Source organism: Acipenser ruthenus, chromosome 8, assembly GCF_902713425.1.
Source record: "Acipenser ruthenus chromosome 8, fAciRut3.2 maternal haplotype, whole genome shotgun sequence".
NCBI classification, from domain to species: Eukaryota; Metazoa; Chordata; class Actinopteri; order Acipenseriformes; family Acipenseridae; genus Acipenser; species Acipenser ruthenus.
Window position 1 is genome coordinate 9,790,335 of NC_081196.1, and position 24,585 is coordinate 9,814,919.

The following is a 24,585-nucleotide window of genomic DNA, read 5'->3' on the forward strand; positions in this document are numbered from 1 at the left end:
AATAAAGGTAGCTTCACTAACTTACAATACAGTACCTGTAAGATGGTTGATTCTGTCTCTCAAAGGTTTTTAAATCAATCTTTCCACTTGTTAGCACAAGCAATATTATCACGTGTGACCCGTGTTTTTCAGCTGAAGATCTTTTGATTCTTTTTTTCAATTAAAAGCTAGTGAATTTCCATGATTAAATGAAGAGCTAGATTATTGACCCTGCTTATGACCTGAATGTTATTGTCTTATAGGCTCTTTTTGAGTTTTTGGTATAGTCTTTTTTGATATTTATTGTAATGAATAATTGAGTCCATAATTGAGTGTTAATTGATTGAATGTGATTGCTTATGTATTGCTGTGTTTCTAATTGAGACTACACCCTGATGAAGGCTAGGTTTGCCGCTACGCGTTGGTAGTCTCTTTGTTTGTTTTTTAAAAAACATGCTGATTTCGTGTGCTATTTTTAATATTCTGTTTTTGGATATGCCCCATTAATAAAGGTTTTTTTTTTTTTTTTGCCTATAAGTTTGTAAGAGTGCCTTTGTTTTTGGTGATTTGCCTGATGGATTAATTTGAATCTACACGAAAACAATGGATTACAGGTATTTCTTCACCTATATTTCTTACTATTCTTTTTGATACTTCCATTTGGAATGTGCAGATATTCCAAAGACCATGCTATAGATGCTATAGATCAGGGATCTCCAACCCTGGTCCTGGAGAGCACCAATCATGCAGGATTTTAGGTGTCTTTACATCATTAATGGCTAAAGATCTGGAACACCTGTTAATCTTGACTAATTAAGCCAATAATTGGTGCAATTAAGTAACTGAGAGATATTCCAAAGACCACTCTATAGATGCTATATATGAAAGTTGCTGCTTCTTCCTGTTACCTGATCACTTCAGGTGTTGCAGTTCAAAGTCACTCCAATGGTCTAGCTGACTTACCCTTTGTAAGAAACAAACAAACAAGCAAAAAAATTTCAATAAAAGATGCTCAGTAAAAAGAGTCCAAATAATAATGTTATTAAAGCTATCTATCATTCATAGTTAATGGTAATTCTACAGTGCTCTTTCAATAGACAGGCTCCATTTGTTGGAACATTACCACAGAAATGAGTTTAAAAGCTTTCATTATGTGTGATAAGCCTAGCTGTCTGTGGACTTTAGAACCTGTGGCATGAGAAGCAGGCAGAGCACCAGACTGGTTGTAGATTGGGGTGTTGAAATCAGTCTCTGGGTCCCAATCACTTGTCATCTCCAGCTATTTAATTATGCCTTCAGTCACCCCACAAGCGGTCCCTTCAGCCTCTCAATAGTGTTCTGCCTGTAGAGGTGGCTGTGTCTGAACTTAAACTTTGCACCTTGCTGTCATTCCTTTAAGCATTTCAGCACATACTCCCACAACAATGGGCTTTTGTGTATTTCCACAGATAAATAATCACAGATCCCCAGAAAGAACTATTGGACTTGAAATAAACAAAGAAGCTTCTATTGAGGGTAATGACTAAACCACCAAAAACTCACACAGTATCAATTTCATTGCGTTTCTAGTTCAGTGGCTTTTATTGAAAGGTCTGCTATAATTTGTTATAAAGAGACATACATTTTCCAGTTATAAATCCCAAAAGAAGTTGACGTGATAACCCCCCCACCCCCGACCCCCCCACCCCCCTTTGTAAATGATATTACCATATCGGCACTAATGTGGTACTAAATTTAGTTTCAAATCTGTTGTGTTGCCGTTGTTGGAATGAATGGTTTCTGAAATGTGTTTTTTTTTAAACTTTTAAATTTAAAGATAAAAGTCCCTGACCTTTTTCACTAATAGTTTCAAAGAGCGAAAGGTGCAGGATTCAAGGTTCCCAGTCAAGAGCACTCAAAGGTTTGACACATAATTTGGTTGTCTTTTGTCCAAAAACGCAAAGGGATATGAAGTATGAAGAGAGGGAGCTTTGTGACTGATTCTGAAGAGGCTGCTCCTGGGAATTCGGGATTAAGATATATTGTGATAGAAAGTGAAGTGCTGCTGCATTGTCACATCACACTAATACCAATCCTGTGAGCAGCCAATTCTCACTGCCCCAGCACTACCATCTAATAACCTTATCAGCACTGAAGGCAACAGGTGGGAAAGTGATGGGGGAGAGATTGCAGTTTAATAAGGGTCATGGTAAAGTGTATCAAAATCTGAATAAAAATAATACTGCAATGGCCCTTAGTGATGGACAGTAGTATTAAAAAACCTTGTATGGGTTTTAGCACTGTGTTCTTTCTTTAAAAGCTTTTTTTTTTTTTTTTAGAATTGACATGACTTCCAAAGTTTTTTTTTTTTAGGTGTACGGGTATAATATAATGTAATATAAAAACCTGAGCTAAGTTTGAGAAATACATCACTTAAACTACAAAACCATTGTAATTCAAATTCTGTGGTATTTTTGGAAACTGTAGATGACTGAAGAATAAATCAGAAATAGTTTAAAAGGTTGGACATGCTAATCTTATTAACCAGTTAAGGCATTTTAGGTCAAATATCACAACATCTACATTGTCTAAAATATTGAAGAATGAATCAAAATGGTGGCATGCATATCTCAAATACACAGTCTATGTATAGGTCAAATGCCATACAGCTTCTTTTTAGTTTGTAAAATGGAAATCAATCATAAATTGGCAAAGACAGACAACCTCTGCTATACAAAAACATACATGTAAAAGGTCACTGTTCGGTTTTCAAGGAAGTTTCCAGATATCTCCCAGCGGAGAAAAGGGTAGACAGTCAATATTCCAATATCTGTTCTGTATACTTACTAAAATAGAAATGCCTTCGACTTAGAGATTTAGGCTGCTTGTATTTAACATACTGTATCATTAAAGACCAAATATCTTCAATGGCACTTTAATGTGTGTTTGTCATTCTGAGTGTATAAATTGTTTCAACATTTATTTGTATGTATTGTTAGTTGTCATTACATTCAATTAGCTTTATTAACATTATCACTGGGCCCCCTTTTACAGAGATTAGAATCTTTTGGTTCCTACCTTTTAGTTAAATTAACAGATGGCTGGATTATAATATATAGTATAGAGCATGTCGGATAATAGTCCACAGTCGTCACTAAATGTATCTGAAAGTTAATTAGATACAACTGTGGGTGCAAATATTATAACTTTATGCTGAGGCAACATTAAACAGGTATTTTAAGCTGTTTAATCTGTAGAACAAAATGGTAACTATACATGACAAATGAGTAACTGTATTGCTTCACTTAAAACACAAGATAGAAATTAGCTTTTTCCAATATGATTATTTTCTCACATTTGACTAAGCCTGTTGCCTTTATTGTCTCACCCACTGTGGGATGCCAGTAAAGTAATCAGTTATCTTCAAATGCATTAAAAATATCCACGATGTAATACTGTTGAAACCTGTAAAAGGATGCAAGTTAATGTTAATTAAATTAAATATTCATGGAGCCAAATGTGCTGTCAGCAATTTTTTTTGTACAGTGTAATTTATACTTCATTGTAGTGTAGGTATTATTTGAAATGTACAGAGGGAACTGAAGGCTTTTAAGACCTTTTTTTACAACAGTGGTGAGACATTCATCGATAGGGTTTGGGCTGCCATGGACAGCCAAGTCGTGTCCTTAATGGAAACCACTATAAACCAGCACCTTCTATCAGTCCTCTGTCAAAGTCTGTCAAACTGGCTGTCTTGCCCATTTAGACTGAAACTGGCTTGCAATAGTGGGATGCAGCTTTTATATATATTACAGAAAACACAGCAGGGAAGCAGTTTGCAAACAAATTACTCAGCCATGTGAGGAACAGCTTGCGCAAAAGTGTGCATATAACAGGTGTTTCATTTTTGTTTTTGTTCATCCCCTATTGAAAAACAAGGTTGACAGATGTGACTCCCTGAGTTACCAGCAAATGTGACCCTCAGGCACTTTAAAGCACCTTCAGATAGTGCAGCAGCCTGCAGCCGTGGATGTTCGGATCAAAGTGCTGATGCTTTTCCTTCGTTTCCATTCTCACATTCTGATTGCTTGCAGAAGAAAACACCTGCTGGTTGCCGGTAACACATTGCTTTCCAAAACACATTCTGAAAATCAGTCTCTGTTGTGACATCTCGCTGGAGACATTCGCTAACTCTCCTGATACTACACAAGGGGTCTAATTAGTACAAATAACTTTGTTAGCTGGTTTTATGAATTATTCTTTTGTATAGGGAAGGAATTGTGGTTATTAGGGATTACCCAAAGGATGCATTTTCTGTTGATTTTAAGGAAACTCAAAATATTGCAAATCGGGTCTGATAATTCCTGGCAAATTAACAGTACTAAATCAGGATGGTTTGTTTTATGAAAATGACAGCATATGCACCTGCCTATAAGTGTTACCATCTGTTTAAACACATATGGACTCTACATCTATGTATTCTCTCCACACTGATTTTATGCATTTATTAAAGCTGGATTGAACTGGACACAACACTGCACATGCCAGAAATGCCAGCCCAGAATTCTTGATAATGGCAAGTTCTGTTAAAAGATTATTAGAAGAAGCTTGATTGCTGTTTCATGTTCAAAACTAAATTGGCCACCAACAAGTTTGAGATGGATGAAGGCTGATGAGATCTGAGATTGTATAGTAACATGAAACTAGGAATAAGCCAGTTTTACCTTTGGGCTAAGAAATCAATGTACCACCTGCCATTTGTTCAACGTTTTACATGTGTTTATTGTGTCCCTTAGCATAATGGTTTAAGCTGTAAAAAATATATGAATGATATTTGATGTGAAGCAATTCAGCCCTTTAATACAAGTGGGCAGTGCCAAAACTCAAGTCAGCAATCTACAGTAAATGGAAGGTTGAATAGGTTCAATAAAGGACTACAGGTGTGATATGGAAACAGCAGGACTAAATAATTCCATATATATATTACCTGGCATGCACTTCTATTATTTATAGATCTCAAATGTGCAGCTTTGAAAGAAACACATGTTACAGCACACATGTATTTGTATTTTTAAAACCTGACATCTGGTTTTAAACCAGGTTAAAGAAAGCTTTGTTTGCAATCCACGCTTTCAGATACAGTAGTGTTGCACTGCCTTGGTCATTTTAAACTGGAAGACTTATTTCCTGTCATGCCCGAATAATGACATGCTTTGACCTAGAAGACACTGCAAAGGTGAAATGACCTAAGAAAGTGTAAAGGTTTTTAGCCATGGCAACTAAGAAATGTCTTTCATTTAATGTAGTATCAGATACTGCTATAACATGTCTTTCTTTCAAAACTGTTCAAAAACTAGATACGAGTGCAGGTACAAAGTTTGAATAAGCTGCTACTTATACAAACTCATAAATAGAGCTTCTGTAATACTACTGTTTATCCATTTAGTAGTTTAAAATCATTTCAAATCATAAGAGTTATCATCAAAATAAGTAAAAACCTGTCTGTGTGGATATTATAATTAAAAGGAATTGTTTTTGCACAGCCTGAAAACCAATTTTGGGCTCTGCTAAACTGAAATAATGAGGCACTGCTCTAACAGACAGGAGATTCAGCCTCTATCTTTCACAGGTTTATGATTGTTTAAGAAACCATTTTTTTTCTTCTCAGTTGAGGGCAGAAATGTGGTGGAAAAACTCAATAACCCGCAAACAATCAAGTTTTCAGAAAATTGTGTTCGGTTCTTAATATGGCACTAGGATAGGTTATTTAAAGGCAATCTAATTGTGGGTTATCAAGTTTTTCAAGGGACAAAACATAATATTATTGTATTACAGGCATTTGTAGATATATTGATTTTTTTAATTGAGCATGAATATACATCACAGAATGCCACATTTTGTTTCCCTTCCCATCTATTCAGTGGAGGTTTGCATAGAGGAAACATTTTGTATGAAAGGCTTTTCAAATTGGAAAAAGGCAAATATAAAATGTATTATATCTGGAGGGCAACTGATTGAAGGGACGTTGAAACAAAACATGTAAACTGTCTGTTTTTTTTCTTTTTTCTTTTAGAAATGTATAAATAATCTCCCTCCAACATTTTAAATAATGAGCTTCTATCTAGAGTCCACTGGTTTGCCCTGTAACTAAAATTACAGTTCAGTTTATGATAATAAAGTAATAACACAGATTAAGAAAAACCAGCAGAGGGCATACAGTGGCAATAAAATGATAATGTTATAATTTAGTCTTAAATATTTCTGGCTGCATGGTTTTAGACAATGCTATTCAGCTTATTCGGAAAAGTCAGGTTGATTGTCTTACTGTAATTATAGATTTATCACAAACCCATTCCAGAGACTGAATGAATGGTCAACAGATCTGTTTCTTTCTTCCATGTACTTTATTAATAAATTAAGCACACTTCAAATTGGGTAAAGAATGGCAAGCATTTAATGGTTTTTGTTATTTCTAACTTCAATCTAAAACAAATGAATTGCTAAAGGAATGTGGATATAAAACAAAAAATGTAATTAATTGAATTTTAAAATGCACACTTCAGCAAAGTTGTACCTTAAGGCTGCTACCTACCAGATGCGAAGCGTCAAGTGGAACTGTGCAGTGATGCGTCAAAATGAATAGAACCTATACTTTTGATAAGTATCTTTCACACCACAGGAGACGCGGCAGGCGACGCTGGAGCAGCACTTGAGTGACGCGAGATAAATAGGATTGAATCCTATTTTTTGCAATTTGATAAGCGTCAATTAGGGCATTGAGCAATCAGAGAACAGCTTCAATGCACGCGGTCCAGCAGGGTGAAGCTGTGTCCAAAATGACGGAGGCAACAAGAATACTTTATGACAAAGGGCATCACAATTATAAAGATACAGATTTGAAAGATAATATATAGGAGTCCAGTTCAAAGGAACTGGGTGAGCCTGGTGAGCATGATTTATTGCCGTATATGTTGAAATAACATCAGAGAAGACACTCATCATTTCCACGTCATGTTGATGACTATGTACCAGTCTTGATCATAGTTTTGTCAGTAGCAATTTTAAACAGTTCTATATATCTGGCAGTTTTCAAACCTGTTGCATAACCTCTGTGTCGCTTCTGGTGTGTATGGTCATGTTGCTGCGAAAATGTGGAGTCCTTTATGCTGTTTAGCACCAAAACATCTGCTCTTTACACATTCAAATCAAAGTAAATTACTATCATTTCTTCTTCAAGGTTTCTTCTTCCGTAACCTTGCCTGAATACACTTCTGTCCTGGAACTGCTGAACATAGTATTAACTATAGGTGTGTGTAATAAGCCTGTTAAGGGCTTCAAGGGGTTATGGGATATTGTAGGCCACGAGACTGTAGGTCATGTGGGCTCTGATATCCCAGAACTCCTGGAAGCCCTGAGACTGTAGGTTGAGTGAACTCTGATGTCCCAGAACCCCTCTAAGCCCTGAGACTGTAGGTTGAGTGGCCTCTGATGTCCCAGAACCCCTCTAAGCCCTGAGACTGTAGGTTGAGTGGCCTCTGATGTCCCAGAACCCCTCTAAGCCCTGAGACTGTAGGTTGAGTGGCCTCTGATGTTCCAGAACCCCTGGAAGCCCTGAGACTGTAGGTCGAGTGAGCTCTGATGTCCCAGAGCCCCTGGAAGCCTTGAGACTGTAGGTCGAGTGGGCTCTGATGTCCCGGAAGCCATGAGCTCTTAACAGGATTATTACACACACTTACTATACTTAATTCTTTATATGGAGAGTTGTAATTGACCGAACACACGAACACACATATTATAAAAATGAATAAATAATTTTTTTTTTAACAAACCTTCATTGTAAAGCTGCCGGGTTTTCAGTGTTTCTGTACATTCTTGGTCTGTGTTGTCCAGGGTGACTGCCCGCCCCTAATTGGACGGGACAGTCCCTCAATGTGAAGATCAATTCCCGGTTAAATGACTACGGGATGGCATTTGTCCAGGATTCCTAGACACAGTGCAATCTTACAGTTTAACGCCACATTCAAACCATAGCATATCTGTTTGGAGCAAAGTCCTGCCCCCTGCAGCATCATTTTGCAATGCCTTACACAGCACCAGAATGACTGACACATTGGATAGCCAAGCTAAGACATAAAACTATATGTCTTAGGTACCCCTGGTTGAAAACCCCTGCTCTAAACCATGAACAACCCATACTGTACCACATTTCCAAACCATTGATCTGTCAATATCTACAAACACACCCTGTACCACCTAACAACAAAGCTGCTATTTATCTATCAGTTCTGGATGTTTCAATATTTCCATTGGTAATGTTTAACCACCTGTTGCAATTTGCACATTTTTTAAATGTAGCATTTGTAAATATCTAATGTACCAATACTGGTATAGTTGGTAGTGTAAATACAGATAGATTGGTCCATGGACAAATCCTAAATAGTGTGGTGGTCCCTAGCCTACCTTGTAAAATGTTTAGGCTATACTGGGTATATATGATTCCCCCCTCTGACAACTTTTAAAATCAGAGTTTGACTCTCACTAGTAAGGTATTTATCTTTTTAATGTAAAGACCCATTATATAGCATATTGCTACTGTATGGTACATCCTTCTTCGCTTTTATTCTCAATACTGTACACTTACCAAGGAAAATGTGCACTTTAGAAGCCATAAAAGGGATGCAGTCAATTCAGTGTGTCCCTCAGAATGAGATAAACAAGAACCTAATCGCTGAAAAAGCCTAACTGTTTATTTACAAAATGGCATCACACCAAATTTTAATTGACACTTTTTTTAGTGTGGGTAATCATCATTTTGTAATTATCCTTCATTGTTATAACTTTTCAAACAGAAGATACATAAACATGTTGTAAATACGTTAAGAGTATCAAATAAAACCATATTATCGTCCACGATTAAAACACAACTTTTGTTTTTCACCATTTATTTTAAACAGCTTGCTAAGCTGCAGTTCTGTGTTTAGGAGAAACGACCTCAGATGGTGCTGTTGTCGTGACAACGAATAACGGAGCATCAGGCTTTCACGAAGGCTTGATGCCTAAGGGGGCCAGTAGTGTGCGGTATAGTGGGGGACGGAGGGGGTGGAGAAGGAGAGAGAGAGAGAGAGAGAGAGAGAGAGAGAGAGAGAGAGAGAGAGAGAGAGAGAGAGAACGCAGAATTCTCGCACACTTTAGTGCAGCTCTCTGCTAATCTTTCACAAGTGCTTAGTCCACACGCTGTCAGGTTAAGTGGACTACTGTTTGTGCTGAGGTTTGTCGAGCCCCCTTGCTGCTGCTCAGTACCTACTGTTAATTGCTGCTTTGTTTTTTTTGTTTTGTTTTTTTTATAGTGGTTTTTGGAGTAACAAACCAGTACTGCGATTTCTTTTCAAAACAGAATTATTCTCTGGGATCTACAGTCTAGCTGTTTTTGTTGGTCGACCCTGACAATGGTGGGCAGGGGATCTTTTTGTCGGAAACAATTGCAGGCTGTCCTGCTGAGACTACTGTGCCTTCTTCCCACAGGACTGCCAGTCCGAAGCGTGGATTTCCAGCGAGCCACCGACAACATCACTATTCGCCAGGGTGATACAGCGATACTCAGGTAGGATTCTCACTAAATGTAATTAATGTAAAAAAATGTTGGTGTTACAGGACGCTGGGTGGCTTATGAGGCACAGCAACTGTAAAACCGTGCACTCGTTGTAACTGCGCTGATTTTTGTTCTTGTTAGTAAGTTGCTGCTGCGTGTGATAACTGTAACTTTTTGCAGGATAGAATGTTGAAATGGTTTGTTTAATTGTGTACTATGTATATTTATATAGAAAACCCCATTTTGAGTTGTCAACAACCGTACCCGTAAAAAAAAAAGAAAAAAGAAAAATGTTTTTTTTTTTTTTTTTTTTACTGGTACCTTACTGTAGTTGATTGCTGGACATCTCAAACGGGGGTTTGCTACAGCTTTACGTCAGTAGGCTATGCAGATGATTACTATTGCCTGTATTTTTGTCTTCATTATAATAACATATACTAGGTAGCATATAAGATACTGTAGCGTGCACGGGGGTAGGGGTCAGGGCTGGTAGGTGACGCAGTCAAATATAAAGACATAAGCCCGAAAGCAGCACCTGGTCTTTTGTACAGTATCGGCGCTATGCTTCGCTGGAGGTCCTGGGGTTCGCGTCCCACCTCCGCCTGTGAGAAGCCCCTGCCTGCGGGAACTGAGGTTCGCCACAGTACTAAAGTTACTACTGTAAGGCAACTGCTATATTCCAAAACTTTCTTCCCAACTGAACAGTACTAGTACAGGTGGCAGAAGTCAATACAGTGTACCATTCGACGTCCAAATGTCAATAAACCTTGTATGTGTGTTGTATATTATAAACTGTACGTTGCATTAGTAGCCTGTCATGCCATTCAGAAGAAGACTACTATAAAATACATTGGATAAGTACATATATTGTAAATTTGAGAGGGCTATTGAATAGGCAGTAAATACTTGTACTGTGAATCTTTAAATGTATTTTTGTTTACGACTGTACGTTTCTGCTAATAAATAAATAAATAAATAATAATAATAATAATAAATATTGCATAAACCCAATGATTATGAGTAAAAACAAAAATCATTGTGTTTTGGGCTATTGACAGATACATGCATTAGATGCTGTGTGTGCACGTGAATAATGATCTAGGATGTATTGTACATGCAATTCAAGATAATAAAACATAGTTATCGCTTTATTTAGCTACGTATTTAATGTAGTGTATCTGGTCAGTCATTTACGTTTTGAAACGACTGAAATGCGAGCAGATTACATCTTTGCTGGGTAAGCCCGCCATTAATTGATTGAAAGCAACACATAAGATAAAAATCAAACCACCATGCACAAGTGACAGAAACTCCCAAGTCAGTCTGCTCTCAAGAGAGTTAATACAGATCCTGCTGTGTTCAAGGGACTGAAAATCCCGTAGAAAAAAAAAAAAAAAAAAACAAAAAAACGTTGTTTGTCTCTTCAAGCGCCACACGTTAAGTTTTAATTTTAAACAACATATGATTCCTGGATGACCGTTTAATTTTATGTACTGCACTTTATTACAGGTCATCGCTGATTGGCTTTACAGCTGCTTTACGTTTCTCTATCCTTCTTTAAAGCTTTTTTTGAATGGGATGAAAGATAACTGAATATTTTACTTTTTGGGAAGACATTGATGCTGCAGTTTCCCACCAATCAGACACACTTATTTAAATTAAAGGAGGGGCAGGAACTGAACAGACAGCAGCATTAGGAACCAATCAGATGGAAAGAAAATATTAGCCCATTGTAAGATGCCATAACATTTAGAAGTACAGTATATAGAACTATGAAAGGTAATGGTAGATACTTTATTAAAATGAAAAACATACCCTTCAAAGTGAGTTTGTTCTGGAGAGGCGGGAGGTTCCTTTGTTAATAGTGAAAGCATGATGTATGTTTGCAAGAAGGATGATATGCAATCGCAGCTGTAGCTTAGAGAGAAAATGTAAATAATGCATCCAAAGCAGATTATGACATAGTGGCATAAGAATCACATTTATTTAATCAAGTACAGCTGATTTCACAAATCCTGATAAGCACTAATCTTGGTTTACCATACCTATGACAGAGTAAGGTAGTCCAAGGTTAGTGCTAAGTGTGGTCTGTGAAACTAGCCAATAGAGCTAGATTCTCAAAGCTCTGTACTCCAAAATGTCATCAGCTCACTTTTTTTTTGTTTGTTGATTAAATAGCTTTGAGAATTTGGCTCTTAATTTTCAGTTTAAGATATGCAAGAACAACAGGTGCATTTGTATGGTATGGTTGGTATCTCTTTTACAAATGCTCCAGTTCAGACAAATCCTGGGTCAATGTATGTGGTAGAGTAGCCACAGGGTTAATTTGAGGTCATTTATAGACCTTTCAGAGTTTGTCTAGACCATGGTGAAATCACATTGGGCATCCCTCCCCCACTCATGAGTTTAGTCCTACAGACCTTATTTGCTGTGCTTTGGTAATATATTTTTGTTTAAGTCAATGAGCCATCCCACATGGTGGAGCTAAGCAGAATAGGGCTGGATGGATTTTTTAATGTTACCAAGCTGTACAAGTGCCCTGGTATCTCCTCGCCCCCTTACAATCTGAAAGTGTTGTGTGAAACATAAGGATTTTAATCACTGTTGATGAATTAAATCAATTCCTGAGTTGATAGAAAACATGTATGCTGGAGGATATAAAAAATGATCCAGTAAAGTTGTGGTCACACCCCCTGGAGTCACTTCCTCAAAATGTTTTTTTTTTTTTTTTTTACACAAACCCCAGTGCAATCTCTGTTATGAGTGATGTCTCTCATGTTACAAAATTGGATTGATCTTGGTGCGCTGGTGACATAATTTAAATCACTTTCAAATTGGTCCTAGTGGAAAAAAAAGAAATAAAAATACTAAACATTACTAAAGGTTTTCTCAACAGCAAATATTCTTTCTAAATTTGTTCCCAGGGTATTCATCACTGCGCTGCTCTCTTGCTTCAGTAAGCAAATTATTTCTCAATCCTTCCATTATGCCATAACAAAATAAAGTATTAATTAAAACTATTGGTTATTATTTCACTGAGTAATGAAGACCCGGTCCATCAACGCTGTGTCCTAATCCCCACTCAGATACTGTGGCCGTAGTGCTTCTATAATTAAGTTGTGTCAAAACTCCCATTATAAACACAACATTTGAGATAAGAATACCTTGTGTTTAAAAGCAGTTAGAAGTATGAAATTTGGTAAACACAGAGTTATTCAGATTGTCTATGAAAATGGAAAAACTCTCTGTTGTGTAAAGTTAAAGGGGGTGCCTCAAATAAGTTACATTTCTAGGTTTCACCCCATTGTTTTGGTCCAAAACACGACATTCAGCACAGACACGCTCCTAAACCAGGAATCGAGCCTTTTGGTAATCCGAAGTGAAAAAAATGTTACTTAAGAGATACAGGTAGTGGACAAAAAAAATTTAAACACCAATATAAAGTCACTAGAGATAGAGCGTTGGGCCACTATGGTATCCCGCTCTGTGGAGTTCTCGGCAGACCGTCTTTGATGAAACTGGCTGCTCACGCCTCAGGTTGAAATTTGCAGTCAATTGATCTGCAGTTGCTCGCCTGTTTTGCCTTGCATTTCGAATAATGCACGGATATCACGATCCTGGAGTATGTGCTCCCGCCCACTGTTGCCCTTTGCTGATGTCTTTCCCTCGGAGTTCCATGCCGACATCACCTTAGACACCGTTGCTCGTGAAACATCAGCAAGTTGAGCTGTCTTGATCACTGAAGCTCCTGCCAAACGCGCCCCAACAATCACCCCTCTTTCAAAGTCACTGAGGTCTCCTCTTGCAGCCATGCTAGCCATAATTATAAGCAACCAGGCCTGTCCAGCATTTTTATACATGACCCTAAGCATGCTGGGATGTTATTTGCTTAATTACCGCATGAACCACACCTGTGTGGAAGCCCTTGCTTTCAATATTCTTGGTGTCCCTCATTTCGTCAGGTGTTTCCATTTTTTTGTCCACTACCAGTATAATGGTTTTAAAAATGCAAAAACTTAACGGATCCTGCCAGTCATCAGTCTTGGAACTTTGTTGTACGTTTTACATAATATAGTATAACTGAAGGGTATTTCAGTAAAATAATGTATTAAAACTAAGGTCCTGTTGCTGACAGTGACACTAATGAATACTTACTGATAATATAAGAGACTGCAGTCTGTTGAACCATATGCTACTGAATCGTATGGCATTGTCGTAAATAATCTATTTTGATCTCTGCTAATTGAGTCTAGTGGGCCTAAGAGGATCTATAATGTTTTATAGGGTCGTGTGCTGTATCAAGCTTTAATTAGCCAGCGGTGGACAATGTCACATCATGGGTATTACCCACAGCCTAAATATTAATAATTTAATACTGAAAAAAAATCAGTTCAGGCCCCTCGTACACAAAGGCGAACATGTTTTGTGATCTGTTTGTTTTTATCTACCTTGTAAATGTAAAATATGTTAAAGAAAGTACTGTTAACTTTGTATTTTTTAATTAGGATTTGAGTGCATGTTTGTGTATTTGTGTAAGTTTCAGTATTTAAAATGTATTAAGTAAAAAAAAATGTAAAAAGAGTTTTAGTAATTAAAAATATCAAGTAGCCTACATTTGTTAATGCTGATTGTTCTGTTTGTTCAGTAACTTGTTCACAGTGTGTTCATAAAGTTTATTCAAAGCCTCTTGTCAGTAAGTGGGCCTGTTTACAACGAGATAGCATCCTGCCCAACAGTGTCGTTCTTATTCTTAAAATGGAATTTAAAAATTACAAGAATTGAAAATTGATAGATTGAAATATTTTTATTAATGGATTACAGCCCAAAGAGCTCCCACTCAGGCGAACTGGCCAACCCTTTTTTGGAGTTTTAAGCAACCTGGTGACATTACAGTATGTGTCAAACTTAAAAAAAAACAGTTATAACATTTTACCATTGAGGTCACAATAATATAAATTTAAAACTATTTATTTATTCATAATACAGTAAATAATAATTCACAATCGTGTAAGGCTTTTCATCCCCAAAAACGGCTTGATATAAACTCTCTTCAGAGTATAAATCAACAACTGTATGTGATATCACATTGCCAACCCATTTTATAGCAATATAGGGTATATTGGAGAGGGGGAGAGAGAGAGATATTGCTCATGAATGAGTCATGCGCAATACATACATGCTTTCTCATACATACATACATACATACATACATACATGAATAAAAGGATTTCAAGACCTGATTTCTTAAGGGTACAGTACTTAAGATACACATTTTCCTTATAAAGATATCTAGCCCACAGGCTAATACATTTCATTCTGTTAAGTCTCCCACACTCCTTGCAGCACTCCCGCTTTCAGAAGCTGCAGTTAATGAGACGGCATGAATTTAGTGTCACATGTGCTGACCAACCTGAAATTGGACACTTATATACATAATGGATTTCTCATCGGGTTCTGTCAATATTGCACAGTTATTCACATGGATACAGCCTGTCTACGCTCACTTAGTCTGTTTCAGGGAATTTTCTTCTTTTTTTTCCTCTGGTTGTATTATTCAAGCTTGCTTGTAAGAATTCTGATGAGAAATACATTTTGTTAATAAAAAGTGTGGGTTTAAATCAGCCTTCATGTAGTCCCTTGGCAGATGGTGAAGAAACCTATTCCTGTCAGTCCCTTTTGGGCATGAAATAGATTTGTTCTGAGTAGCACCAGGTTGATTATAATGTGCAATAGTATACCGTACGTTCTATTTCGACTGGTTTCACTCAAGCTTGTAAAAAATAGTGCGTTTATAATGAACTTGTTATAGTAAATTATATTGTTTTTTGTCCTCTTTTCATGCCACTACACTGTAACATAACACTAAAGACTAAGATGGTTCTGCAAGTGCAATGTTTGACCACTCAGTGGTGCTGCAGTACAAACACATCATCTATAAGTAGAAAATACTAATGGGGAAGCGATAATATTCAGTAATTATATTGAGATTACCCATTACCATGTTCCGCGGTATATCGATACATACGGTATATCATGATACCAAAATCCTCAGATACCTAATATCGGGGTAAAATTAAAATATTGAAGTATCACGGTTCGATACCATGTGTTTTTTGTTGTTGTTGTTGTTAGCTTTTAAAACAAAACTCAAATTGTGTGCTTTAAAAATAATATGAACTAAGCTTACTCATTTCCTCTTAGTGGAAATGACCAATTACACTGCGCGCTCTGGGAAAATTAAATTACTGCAGCAGTCATGGCGCATGCCAGAGAGAGAAGGTTAATGTGGAACTGTTGAGGATTTCAGCCAGATGACAACAGCAATCTGGTTGAAGGCGGACAGCCAAAATGTCAAAGGTGTTTTAAAGAAGTGAAAAACAAAAGGAGGAAATGCCACCAATATATTGAAACATCATTCAGACCACCCTGATCTATTTGCCAAAGTTTACTTTGACTGTCGTTTTTTCCCTTCTTTTAAGTGAATTCCAGTGCATATTACTTATAAAAAAGTCACAGCAAAGATAACACATAAAACAGGAAGGCGCTAGAAGCTGATCAAAATGGAGTTCATTGATGCTTGATTATTTTATTGCAGTGCATTTGCTAGAAAGGACAAAAATATAATTTGCCGACATTCTACCGCATGTCAATAATGTTAGCGATGTTTTTATATTCTTTGTTAATCTGTATTTTATGTGCATGTAATGTGATAGCTATGAAAATCCTGTGTTTTGAAATGCATGCATGAGCGGTGGAAAGACCAGAATGAATACAGACTTCATTGCCGTCATATCAGTTTCCCTAACAGGACCAATGTGACACTTCACCTGCAGAGGAAAGCACAGGACCTACAGAGTCACACTGCAAAAGTCCGCCAATGGAGACGGCTACAGGTTCAGCATGAAAGCAATAGAAAGTACTTACAGTTTATTATAGTAGCCATAGTGATAGTCTTTTGTCTAATTTATTTTCTTTGTAAGGTTTTTAACAACCAAACGAGCATGATGGTTCGAATAGCCTTCTCGCTAGTAGAATGTCTTATGTTCTTAGGTGCACTGGGACGTTGTTTGACAGAGACATTTGGCTTGAAATACGCTTAAACAGAATTCTGTTCTAATATCACATAAGAGGAAGGCATCTACATTAGTGGCCCTTTGTTTTAAAAATGTAGCCTTAACTATAATGCTTAACTGTGTATTCCATAATGCAACACATCACTGTGTTCGTTTAAAAAGAAGCACAACAGGGTTTCATTTTTTCATTCCTTGCTCACATTTTTAGGACACTTCTAAGATACCCCTGTATGTAAAACATCTGGTCTAGTTATAAAAAGTCTGCTTCAGTATTTGAAGCTGGCCAAAATGCCAGAGTTCTCTTTTTTATGTAAGAAATTACGTGCTTTCTTACCAGTTTTTTTTTATGTTGTAGTCGGTGGCAGTGACCTTTATGATTTCTGTTACATGAGAGTAGGTGCTAAAGTTCATGCTGATATTGGACTCCGCTCTCGCCAAGATAAGCACCAACCAAGACATAGCTTCTTTTGCTGTAAACTAATGTGATCAACCTGTGTTTCCTACCATCTGATGATGCAGATATCCTTCTGCCTGGTGTTGATGGCTGAAGTGTAATGCTGGCTCCAGGGATCAGCCTGTTTTGCTTCCCTGGCGCATCAGCACACACAACGGCTGCAATGCTGGCTCCAGGGATCAACCACAGTGCGGCCTCCCGAGCGCATCACATGACAACCATAGGGTACTTCTCTGGGGTCTTTCAAGTGGGCACCTTCCTTCCTTGGTGTTTCGTCAACTAGCCCACGACACCTGAAAAGGGCTCGACAGTGATTCTGGTGTCCCAGCATCACCCCCGCCAGGGTGAGACATATACCAAAAGGAGCAAATCTACTGCACTGCAAAAGAACTAAAGACTGTGTTGATCCAAGAGTGTGTCTGAAAAAGCAAAGAAGAGCACAGCGCATAAAGACTCTGTTGATCCAAGAGTGTGTCTGAAAAAGCAAAGAACAGCACAGCACATAAAGACTGTGTTGGTCCTGTTGGGGATTGAAGAATCATTGTGGAGAAGGATTTCACAGGACAGTTCAACAGATCAAGTTCTCTCACCAGCTGGTGAATGAGTCAGTGTTGCCTGGGACTGGTGAGTATAATCTATGTTACATTCTTCACAGGAAACCTAATTATCTAAAATAAAGTCATGTTGAAACTTAATTGAGTAATAAATTACATAGTTTGTGAAAAATAATGTTTAATGAACCTTGATACTGTAAGTAACTGTAAGTTAGATTATCTCATGTATTCACCTGAAGAGCTTTTAAGTAAATTTGCTATTGGTAGACAAGAATATTTAGGTAAGTTAAAGTGAAAATTGATACTATTGATATTTTGATACATAGTACTTGTTTAGGATTTATTTCTGACTTTTGAGATGTGTTCTTATATATATATCTGTATTCAATAAACTGCTGCTGTTAATTGAACTTTCCTTGTGTCTAGTGTGTGTGTTCATTGTAAACCCTCAATCTTTCCAAATGTAAAAATTTTTTCACATTAGAAATGACTCCGTTGTTCTTACATTCGTCAATGTTCCATGTACCATCTCCACATCTATAAAAGCTGCAGATATCTTTAAGCATCATACAAAATTCCTGCATGTCTGACTTAATTATAGCATAGCCTGAAGAAATTGTGGTGGGGTGTAAATTAAATGAGGATCATATACAACTCTTAAAGTTTACAAGTCTACAGTATATGAATGTAACCAAATATAGTTTGTAGACTGTATGTAGACTACTGGCACGTTATTGGAAACCAGACACATTATAAGAGCTAAATTTGTGTATCTAAAATTAAAAGGATTTTAAGCAGATTAAAAGGTTAAGAATAGTGATTGAAAGGTCATTAAACATGTTGCCTATTTTTTCAAAGCCATTTGCTTTACCTCTGCATTTAAATAGTTGTGGCAGTGTTAATTGGTGTTACATTTGTAGATACAGTCAACCCTCTTTATACCACCTGGTAAGAACCATTGGCAAAAACAGGCAATAAGTGAGGGTGGCATTACAGTGAGGGTACAAAAAAAATTACATAAACACTAATTTAGCGTCAAATCAACCAAACAAATGTTTTTTTTGTTTGTTTTTTTTAAAAAACAAAAAAGCATATGAATTAAATATGTTTATTGTACTGGTCATTTGAACTTTAGTCTTCTGAAACTATCCTCCCATGAGCGATTCAATACTGTATTGATTTTTCACAAAGCAATGTATATTTAATGCCTTAAGTAGCCTAGAGCATTGTCATTTAAGTACAGTAGTTCAAACAGAAACAAAAACAAAAAAACGACTCTGCTTTTAAACATTTCTGAGGCTTAATTTATGCAAAACCTGCACATAACAAATCTCTTACTGTACTGTACTGTACTTTTTTTTTTGACTGTGCTTTATAAAAGTCACTTATTTTATACTGTGTCAAGCCTTGTCTTCAGGATTACAGCCGTCACTCCTTTCAAAAAATCTAAACAATGCGAAAGCTTCACAAGCCTATAACAGGGCTGTTGGTTGCGACTGAACCACAGTTGAGACTTCATCATAGTCGTCGTCACCATCATTGCCATCCTTTTCAACTTGTTGGCCCTGTTTCCCTGCTCGCATGAAATCCAGGATTTCTTCCGCGGTCATTGCTTCCTTGGTGCTCATTTGACTGTCAGTGTGTTGAAACTCAGAAAGTGACATCATGCAATCAGTTGCGATGTTCAGCGCTGTAGCTGCCCTGTTCAATTCTTCCTGGTACACAGTGTTATGTGTACTTGCCGTTGTTGTCTCTACAATTTCCACTCCTGCTTCTGGCATAGTCTTCACATGCAAGAAACAGTTCTTGATTGTTTGAGGACTTACGCTATACCAAGCCATGTGAGTGAACCATATTGCATCATTCAACATCAAGGTAAGTTCCCTGTCAACAGCGTCAATCAAGTGATGATTCTGCAGGCGGCGGTAGTGAGACTTAAATGCCTGAATTACACCAGCATCCATTGGCTGTAATGTCTAGTTGTGTTTGGTGGAAGAAAATGCACAGTAACATTTTTCAGGCCGTCTGGGATGATGTGACTTGTTGCATTATCCATTAGAATCAAGAGGTTCCGATGTTCGCGATCCATGCAAACCAGTCTTTCAACCAGTCTGCAAACAGCACTGCCGTCATCCACGCTTTCTTATTTGAACAGATCCACATTAAAGTTACGAAAGCACCTAGGGTTTTTGGATTTGACTAATGCCAGCACTTTCACTGCTAATGACGTGCTGTGAAATTCCATGTCGACCTTTAAAACGGTGTAGCCAGCCATTGGAGTAAGAAAAATGATCAATTCCGATTTCCTTGCTGAACTCTGGCTTTTTCTTTTAAAACCCAATCAGTGACTTTTTGATGGCGGACTGAACTAAACCACATAAACAGGGCTTGTTCTAAATCACAGTGTTTTGGAAGGCATTGCTTTTTGCTTGCAGGTCCATCGAAAGTAAGCCTTTATAATGTCTCCAATTGTCCTTTGTTTAACCGTTATGCCCCACTTCACCGAGAAAACTTTTTTTTTTTTTTTTTTTTTTTTTTTATTTCTTAGCAGATGCTCTTATCCAGGGTGACTTACAATTGTTACAAGATATCACATTATTGTTATATACAATTACATTATTTTTACACATTATTTTTACATACAATTACCCATTTATATAGTTGGGTTTTTACTGGAGCAATCTAGGTAAAGTACCTTGCTCAAGGGTACAACAGCAGTGTCCCCCACCTGGGATTGAACCCACTACCCTCCAGTGAAGAGTCCAGAGCCCTAGCCACTACTCCACACTGCTGCCCATAGCAATGTCTTGCTGACTTGCTTTCTTATTCTCCGACGCATACATACAGATTTTTTTTCTTTTGCTCTGGTGTAAAATGTACCTGCGATCGAGTTGCCATTTTGTAATGTGTTTTTGTATTGCAGTTTGGTAACAACACATGTACTGTAGTCATCATGATTATTTTGCTGGCGCTGCAACAGAGTAAACTACAGTGCTTTATGTAAGTTTGCTTGGCTTGGAAAGTTGGCGGGTGGCGGACAGTGGGGTGGCGGTATAACGGGTAAAAATAGCACTGTTTTTATAAGTAGACATCTGTTCAGAAAGAATAGCTGGCGGTAAGCAAGGCTGGCGTTATAAAAGGGGGGCGATATAACGCGGGAGCACTGTACTGTACTGGCAGATTTTATATTCTGTTAAATTGCTTTGAGTAGGACAACACATCCTGCGAAGTGTAATTATCCTCCCCCCCGCCACCCCCCATTAGAACTAACCTGATGGATCAGCTCCTTGTGTTTTTGTACTCTTGGCATGACAAATGAGGTTTGCAGGGTCATGACAAAAAATCCATTGGCTCAGTAAGTCAAATAAAACAAAGACAGGTCTCACTTTTTCCAGCAGTAATCAAATTAAAGGCATCCACAGCATGACAGTGCTGATTTTGCAGCTGCTACGTCTGCCAGAGCTACTGAAAGTGACTCTGTTATCAAACACTGTAAATTAAGCAATATATCAGCACACAATGTGGGTGTTCTTGTGAGATGTCTGTGCACCTACTGTAGGTTGTGCGGTCAGGGCTGACTGTATTCATCCATCGAAGATCTGATGATCTCTGAGTGCATTATTTCAACTATAACAAAGGTGAAGTATTTTAGAGAAAACTAGTAGCACAAGAATTCATTTTTAAAATTGATTTTCCCAGGACATATTGCTGTTGTTGCTGCTCGGCACTATGAATATATTTTGTTTTTATTCAGAATGGGATGCGTGTAAAATTATGCAGCCCAGGAAAATAACTCCTTTCTGTCAGTTTGAAAAAGCACATAGAGAGGTAGAATGTCATTATGCGATGATTTAAGGTGTGAACTAAGAGTCAGGGAGGAAAGTAAGCTTCTGATAGGGGATTGTGGGTCAACCCCAACAAACTACATTCTAACTAAATCTGAAATATAATCACATATATTATTCATGGGTGATATAAGTACCTTCAAAGTCATAACAGAAATAATAAATGAACATAAATTATCATACAATTAGTCCACAATCCTTTGTTAGAGATTTGTTTACTTGTTTCTGTTGAAGTTATTTTATATAGATCTAATTTCCCCACAGTGAGCTGTATTTGTTTTGAAAACGTCTGGATTTGCTATGTATTTAACCATTATCATTTTGTCGCTGTGTCATACTGATGACTTTAGCATTACTTTGTCTGTTTGAAGACACTTCAAAGCTTTAAATTAGGAAAAGTTAACTATCAAAGGAAGTGATTTCTTCTTGTGGTGGTAGCAGTGCTATGTGTAATCAGTAATAGCTCTAATATGCAAGGCAAAGGCTTTGATGTTGCAAATGGTGTTTTCATATTGGTGCTAGTCATGGACTACATTGACACAATGTGCTGACCAGTGAGTTGCAGTCAGTTACTGAACATGGTATTTCTCAATACAATTCAGTTCCTGTATCTAAGTAAGAAGCACCAAAAGCTTATTTGACCAGTAAACCGTGTAGTTTTGGTTTCCTTCCTTTTTGGTAATTATATAACATTCCTTTGGATAAAATTTCTAAGTGAAAAAAAAATTAAAAAATACCTGGTGCGTTAGGTAGCACTGAGCGAGCGTTTTTGAGGACGTACCAGATATGTTAGGCAGCATAGAAGTGGTTAATCTGTGCCACCGGGAAGCCCATTTTGAGGGGGATGCGCAGATTTTCAGAACACCAGCTTTCATTCCAGGTGATCGTAATATGCATGCGCCAGCACGCAGTGTTGAAGGTCCTAAGTGATGAAATGTCATTGCAGTGAACTTGCAGGCTGAAAGAAAGAAGAGAGAGAAGAGACAAGAATACAAACACAAGTGAATCACAGAACAAAATAATAAACTTATGTTTTTTTTTCTTTTTTTCTGTTCACGTTTGTTTATTATTCTTTCTTCAGTTCATTCGAGCTGCAAAGTGTGCGTCACCCAGCATTTCACCACAAGCCACACTGGAACTGCCCAGGAGCTGTGGTTTGGCTACCTCTGGTATATGACATTACAGTATGAGTCAAAGCATAAAAATGGATTGAGAGTATTGGGATTTCATGCAATTCTGAAAACTTGGTGCATGTTACATTTTTAAATCTTAAACGAACAATAAATATCACCGTTACCTCAAAGTCATATATTTAATAGTTGAAGAGTATTGTTTTTTTTCCAAATGAGACCATAATATGAAGCATACATTTAATGTTGCTATATATCACTGATCTTTTCTGTGGTTGTGGGGGAGTGGGTGATAACATGTATCGTTTTATAATGGCCAGGGGGCACCATGTTATAAATGCAGTGTTAGCTGCCTCTCTCTCTCTCATCTATAATCTATAAAGAAGCGTGCATTTTCATATGTGTGTGTAAACAATACATATGGTATTGTTTCGCTGAAATAAACCTGAAAATAAACTCTTCTTACAAGCACTTGTAGGCTCCATACTTCAGAAATATGTTATTTGTGACTGTTGAAAAGTGTTTTAATGGTTTTAGGTTTAATCGTTAGACTGGTCTCGGTTTCACTTTGGGGACCTTATCTAAAAAGCTGCATTATTTTTCAATGAAGTTAATCAATCAATATGAATAAGCATAAAAGTTCTAGCTAAGGCAGAGCTATAAAGCTGAACCAGTACCCAGGAGCAAATTGTGAATGTAGTTATGTATTTTATACACATTAATCCACTGCGCGAGCCTGTCCTTGCATTCTTTGCTAGAGGCAAAGTATTAATATTATTTTATTTTTCATTTTTCACAGTTTTTTTTTAACTCCTGGAGGGTTAAATGGATTATGAAACCCTTCTATCTGTCCTATCGCACTAGACATAATACATAATTAAGATTTCAATTAAAATATACTGCAATAAACAATGCAGATCACTCTTGATTCAGAAATGGGTTTGGTTCAAGAGACACTGATCAGCTAGGTAACCTTGATTCAATCAGGCTGAAAGACATAGAGTAGGGAAGCGGTTGTACAAAAAAATAAATGCTATTACACCCCACACAAATTGCATCATGGTCCTGAAATGGCTCACCAATGTATTGGTTCATGTCATTATAATTTTCCCTAAATGTATTTTCAGTTTTATATGTAAATGTGTTTTTTTTCACCTCTGCTTGCAGACACAGGATCGACTGGTTTTGAAGTGTTACTGTAAAATGCAGCCGAAGTAACTATCCTCTAAAATTAATTAGGTCCCTCTAGCAAATCATTATACAACTCCAGCTACAGCATCTGTCTCAGTTTCCTTTGTGTTTTGAAAAGCGTTTGATGTAGTTCTGTAAAAACTATATAAAGGGAAGTCTCTGGCTCTTCAACAGCATTTTATATAGTAGTGCCCCTAATTATTGACTCTATTCATTTCAATGTCATTCCCCTTAGCATGTACTAGATGTAGATTTGGTATTAACCCTGGGGTGAAACATTGAGATTGTTGGTCCATAGGGCAGGTTAACTCCAGTTTTAAATTTAATCCAGCATTGCTGAATCAAATGGGAGAACATGGTGAAAAATAGACAGTATTCCTGTATTGAACAGTTGAAACTGAGCTGTTGAGATGCTTGGAAAAAAATAACTAACGGAGCTTGTGATATACAAGCTCAAACATTTTATTTTCATTTAGTTTTTTGGACTAATGGTAATATTATGTATTTTAATTGGAAGTTATTATTGACTGCATGTTCAAATGAATGAGAAAGAAAGAACATTAAATGTGAAATCTCTGTGGCACTCTGTGTACAAATATTGTCAGTGAAATGTATTCTATATAGCAAATAGCTGAGTTGTTTTTGATAAGATGCTGTAAAGAGCTAAATTGTAGAATTAAAGGAAGCCCTCCTTGTGAAAGTTCAGTAGGGCTCTAAAGCATCACTCTGATGTGCTAACAACCGGGTAATGGCATGTAATCAATTCATGAAAAATGGCTAATGCTCGCTAA

General features: G+C 37.2%; 1 protein-coding gene across 3 annotated transcripts in view; it reads left to right on the plus strand.

Annotated features, from left to right (window-relative positions):
• Positions 1–24,585, plus strand: part of LOC117405635 (limbic system-associated membrane protein) — a 626,316-nt gene that overhangs the window by 403,377 nt on the left and 198,354 nt on the right. Inside the window, exon 2 of one of the 3 annotated variants that reach the window (XM_059028421.1) lies at positions 9,481–9,559. In XM_059028421.1, coding sequence (XP_058884404.1) covers positions 9,481–9,559 — 79 coding nt within the window. Of the gene's footprint in view, positions 1–9,113; positions 9,560–24,585 lie in introns of those variants that run through there. The other 2 variants (XM_059028420.1, XM_059028422.1) reach the window with 2 other exon arrangements.